This window comes from Talpa occidentalis, unplaced genomic scaffold (genome assembly GCF_014898055.3).
Source record: "Talpa occidentalis isolate TD23 unplaced genomic scaffold, MPIMG_talOcc4v2.1 talOcc4.14, whole genome shotgun sequence".
In the NCBI taxonomy this organism is placed as follows: Eukaryota; Metazoa; Chordata; class Mammalia; order Eulipotyphla; family Talpidae; genus Talpa; species Talpa occidentalis.
In genome coordinates, this window is record NW_023601433.1 from 25,991,678 (window position 1) to 25,997,531 (window position 5,854).

A 5,854-nucleotide genomic window follows, 5' to 3' on the forward strand; every position below is an offset into this window, starting at 1 on the left:
GAGACATTGCAGACACCAACACCATCAGTGAGTTCAGGGGAACTTAGAAGTCTTCATTATGACCTAGGTTCTCAGTCCTAATTCCCCACCTCACTCACTGCCCAGTTTCATTGGAAACACTCTGTACTGAAATCCTTGATTTTTCAAATACTATGCAAGTGTCGTGGTCATGGCTTCTGGATTTATCTCTGTGTCAGTGTGATGATCTATACCATCAACACAGGGTACTCACCTCGTCACTCTGGTGAGTGGAGCACATGGGAAGGGACACAGGACATTGAGTGCATAGCAGGGCTCAGTGTGGTGATAGGAATGGACAGTGATGACCCCCATCCTGACCACAAATGCCCACTGAGTTCTCTTCTCACTCGGGCCCAGGACCTCTCTGTTACCCAGGAGCCGGAAGTGAATCCCAACCACACAGACATGGTGGGCTCACGGGAAGAAGCCCGTGTGTGGAATATGACCAGAGTTGGACATTTTTGCAGAAATTAATAAGGTTCACATTCAACCCATGTGCTCCTAGGGGATGCCAACTGTGCTAGCTGGGTGAGGGCAGATGAAGACCCACGGACTGTGCACCTGTGAAAAGAAGGGGAAAGCACTGTACCCTCCAAAACCTTGTCTTCAGTGCCCTCCTGTGTGTGTATATGGGGAGGGTGGGGTGGAGCAGGAAAGTCAGGTGTTGTAACTTCATAAGCAGAGTGGCTCTCAGTTTGTTCTCATGGAATATTCTGCAAGAAGAAAATGACATTTTAGGGCAACTCTTGCTGCTCCATTTTCATGCCTAATTTCAATACTTCATGGCATTTATTTATTATAACTAATGAATAAATTTTCTCCCTGACTCACAATCACTCAACTCACCAACCTCCTCAGAATATTCCATGAAGAAAGATGGACTGCTCCCCAGGGCTCCTCCATGACCTGTCTGAGTTGAAAGAGAAGATCCTCTGAATGACTGAAAGGAGAATGTGTGATCACAGGTATTTTCTCACGACCCCTGTGTCTAGGATTTGGGGGATATTAAGTTGAAAGCAGAGAGGAAAAAGAGTTGTTAAGGAATGGGTTATGGTGTCTGCAGTCACCTCTCCACACACAGCAACAGCAGGAACATTAAACTCTCACATTTATTTGTTATTAAATAAATAGAGAATAAATCAGGGAGGACAATTTTATTTAAAATACAAACTAATTGTATGTGCCCTAAGGCAAAAATCTGATGAAAAATGACACAGATACACAGAAACTAAAATCTTAGTATTATACAGCTCCATAAGTCACTTCAAAGATAAGTCACATTTTTCACTGGTGTGAGGCTTTCCAAAACCTGTTATTACAGCCAAGCACTAAGTCCAATATAATCTGTAAATAAAATGAAATGCATCAAATGATATTTTGAAATATTTGCTGAATTATCCACTTTTGAATATGCCATTGGGGTGATCCCTAGAAGTTATCTGTTGAGCCACTTACTTGCGCTTCCTCTAAAGCCCTTCATAGCTCACTGGTCCATCCCCTGCGACAGCTGACTAAATACACATCTGAGTCATTTAGATATTGTATAATGTACTCACAATCTTTCTATACTTACCAGTTTGCGCCTCCATGTCAGCAAACAAACACAAAGTGGTGAATCACAAGCCCTAGGGTCAGAGCCTGGAGGGTGAATCAAACCTCCCTCCTCAGTGTGGGGTATGAGCTGAGATCCTGCCCAGGTTCCCAGAGCGGGGTGCTGGGCAGCCCCTGGACAGAAGCCCATTTGCATGCATAGCCCCTCCTGTAGCAGAGGGTGGGGAAGAAAAGGAGGCCTGGGGTGGCCCAGCCCCAGGTAGGCTCAGGGGCTTTGAGCACCATGGCCTGGATGCCTCTTCTCCTCGTGATCCTCTCTCACTGCACAGGTGGGCACAGGCCTCCGAGACCCCGAACTATCCCTAGTCTGATTTGATCCCAGTAGATCCTATTCCTATCTGGGATCGACTTTTATTTGGATTTGTCATGTCTGTGTCTGCAGGTTCCCTCTCCCAGCCTGTGCTCACTCAGCCACCTTCCCTCTCTGCCTCTCCTGGAGCCACAGCCAGACTCACCTGCACCCTGAGCAGTGGATACAATGTTGGTAGTTTCAAGATATTCTGGTACCAACAGAAGCCAGGGAGCCCTCCCCGGTATCTCCTGAACTACAACACAGAATCAGAGAAGGACCAGGGCCCCGGGGTCCCCAGCCGCTTCTCTGGAGCCAAAGATGCCTCGACCAGTGCAGGCCTCCTGCTCATCTCGGGGCCGCAGCCTGAGGATGAGGCCGACTACTACTGCAACATATGGGATGGTAACTCTAATTCTTCACAGTGCTCCAGACCCAGGGGGAAGTGAGACAAAAACCTCCCGCTGCTCTGCTCTGCTCACAAAGGGAGCCTGGGGGACCTTCCACACCCACATGGGTGGGCTCTCACCCTGCACAGACAGAGCCTCATACACATTCCTCAGCCCTGGGAGACCCTCAGGGTCTGGACCTGTCCATGTCAGCAGGGACCTGGGCCCACAGCGCCCATCCCTTGATGCCCCAGGTTTCATTTCCCAACTCTGGGGAGGACATAATCTTTGACTCCTCACCTTTGAATGGGAGGTGATGTCATCATCCATTTTATAGGGCTGTGGGAGGATTAAATTAAGTCGTGATGTGAATTGGTTGTGTGTTCCCAGCCAATTGACAATTACAATGTTCTAGAAGCAGATTCTCCAGGATTCTCCTCTTCCTAATGCTCCTTGACTTCTGCTCTTTTCCTTTTCCCGATTCCCATGACTTACCCGTCCAGGCAGGGAATGTAAAGAGAACCGTCCCCTGAGCTCGCCTCTCACCCAGTCCCAGGCCTGTCTCCTTAGCCAGAGCCTGGAGGTGAAACCCAACCAACAACCATTGTGGACTCAAGGGAAGAAGCTGTTTGGTGGAGATACAAGCAGAGCAGGACATATTTACAGATTTCAGCGAGGTTCTCATCCAACCCCTGTGGTCCTAGTCGAATGCTAACTGTACTAACTAGGCCAGGTGACATGAGGACCTGTGCATTGGTGAAAAGAGGGAGAAAGCAACTTACACTCCAAAACCTTGTCTGCAGTGTCTTCCTCTGTGATGTGGGGAGGGTGGGGGTGGAGCAGGAAAGTAGTTCTTGTAGCCTCACAAGCAGTGTGGCTCTCAGTTTGAGTGACATGGAATATTCCAGATAAAAGAATACTCTAGGCACCTGCTCCTGCTCCATTTCATCTCTAATTTCAATTCTTCATGTCAATTCTTATCGATTACGGCCTTTGATAAATTTTCCTCATAATCACACTCCGTACACTCACTCTCTCTCCTCAGAATTTTTCTGTTTTGTGGTGACTTGTGATGATGAAATTTGGACTCATCTCAGGGCTCTTTGCTCCTCCTGCATGAGTGGTGGGGCCTCGATACCTCAGGGGCTCACAGCCTTGCCCCTTGGTCCCTTCTGGGGAAACAGAGGCCTGGCCTCCATTCCCACCATGCCGAGCCCACTCACCCCATGACATTCTACACCTCCAACAACACAGCTCAGCTCTGCTTGTCATGGGGCCTTTGCACAGATGGGATGTTTCAGTGCAGTGAGCTGAGGCTGCTGTGCAGACACCTTGGCTGTGGGTCTGGAATGTGAGGTGTGCTGGGTAAGGAGGGCGAGCCCTGAGCACCAGCACTGGCCCAAGATCCACATGCCTCCTGCCCCACAGGCGCGCTGTCTGGGCCCTGTTCAATCCCTGCCACCTGAGAGCTGTGACAGCTGCCTTGTCCTGCAGAGGCCCCCCCCCACCTTTCCTGGGGTAACAAATTTCCTACCGCTTCTGGTCTCTCTTTATTCAGCTGGATCCTGGCTTAATTACAAGGCTGGTCTTGTGCAGTCATCAAAGTGGAATATTTGCATGACACCTCTCGCCTTCAGGATGAGGGGACATATAAGACTACTTGGTGGGCTCAGGTCTGGAGTGGGGTCAAAAATAGGACATGGGGGAGCATCACCCCCATGACCCAGGCTCCCCTCCTCCTCACCGTGTATGCTTACTGCACAAGAGCTGCCTACAAGGAATTCTGTGAGAAGACACCTACCTCCTCCTTGAGAACAAGCACTGCTTTTGTTCATTGTACAATAGTTTAGAGACAATATAAATGTCTGTACCCGCCAGAGCATAGAGCAATGCAGTGATATGATACTAGGGTTCTTTTCACATTCAGTGAGGAGGGGGTTATGTGGCATAAAGAGGAAGATGTAACACCTTGAGTCTTATTGATGTTGCTTGAGGTAGGATGAGATGTGAACCAAGTTTTGGATTATGTGCATAGTATTTCTTTCTATAAAATTGCTCACAGTATTATTATCAATTCTGTTTTACTGTCCAGAATAATAGGGGTGTGGTTGCTGTGAATGATCCAGGGTGTCTGACAACCTGTGTCTTCACCATGATCCCAAGTCATGCCCTGCCCTCCCCTACACAGAGGAGGCGTCACCTTGGGGACCATAGAAGGGACAGGGGTCAGGATGTGAAGCCACGAGTGTAAGGGATGCTGGAGGTCTGAGAACAGGAAGAGTATGAGGTGTGTGAGGGGATAGGGCAGACCCTGCAGGTTTCTGAGGGGAGGCAGGAGGTGGGGTTCATGCCCAGAGCAGTGAGGGTCTTGAGGGGTGAGCAGCTACTGACCTGCCTGAAGTGAAGGAGGAGGATCCTCTGAATGACAGAGGAGAGAATGTGAGATCACAGGTATTTTCTCAAGACCCCCAGAGTCTAGAAGTTTGGGGACTTCTCAAGGTCAAGAGTGAAGAGAGAAAGACAGTGAGGGTGATGTGGTGAGGGAATGGGTTGTGGTTTCTGAATTCAGCTCTCCACACATTCCCGGCTATGTGAAAACATTAAACTCTCACTTTCATTGGTTATTGAAACTGTCATAGTGAGTAAGGCATACAGGAAGGAAAATTTTATTTTAAAAAAAATCAAATTGTATGTGTCCGAGGGAAAAATTCTAACAAATTACACGACGCAGATATTGCAAAAGCTAAAATCTTAAGATTACAAAACTCCATATGGAACTCATGAAATATGTTACAGACTTCACTAGTGTGAAGTTTTCAAATCCTTTCATTAAATCAAATCTAATCTGTAAATAATATTTAATACAATACATATTTTGAAATTTTTGTGAATTACCCAATTTTCAACATGCCATTGTTGTTATTTCTAGGAATTTCCAGTCTGTGACATTTCCCTGAGCTTTTTCTAAAGCCCTTCACAGCTCAACCGGCCCATCCTCAATAGCACAGGATGTAATGCTCTTCTGGATCATTTAATTTTTAGTATAATGTTCTCAAAATATTCTGTAAGTAAGTTCCTCTTTGCTCTCATTCATTGACAGTACTCATATACAATGTAAGGAAATCACAGTCCTAGGAACCAGAACATGCAATCGTGAATAGAGACTTTTTCTCCTGAGATGCAGACACCAAATCGGCTCTTGGACTTTGGGCGAATGTGAGTGTTTGCGCAGAGACCAGCAGGGGGCGCTGTGGGACTGTCCAGTGTTCTCCACACACTAGGCAGTGAGATCAGTCACACCAAGGAGCTTGGCCTAGGTCTAGGCCCTGTGCTCCCAGGTGGGCACTCAGCGCTGTGTTCTTTCTTGTCTGGCACAACTGCTGAGCAGGGACCTGTGTGTGGTGGCAGCAGATGCTTCCTCCCAGGGTTTTCTGAGGGGTGAAGAAACCCTGCTCTTTCTGAGTGTGGGTGTGAGCTGAGCTCCTGCACCAGAGCTCAGGGAGGGGCTGGGCAGTCAAAGCTTGAAACACATTTGCATGCACAG

General features: G+C 47.9%; 1 gene segment (V, D, J or C); it reads left to right on the forward strand.

Annotated features, from left to right (window-relative positions):
- Positions 1-1,855: 1,855 nt before the first annotated feature.
- Positions 1,856-2,370, forward strand: LOC119244013 (probable non-functional immunoglobulin lambda variable 5-48). The segment is given in 2 exon segments: positions 1,856-1,901; positions 2,015-2,370. Coding segments are annotated over 2 exon segments (402 nt in total).
- The last annotated feature ends 3,484 nt before the right edge of the window (positions 2,371-5,854 follow it).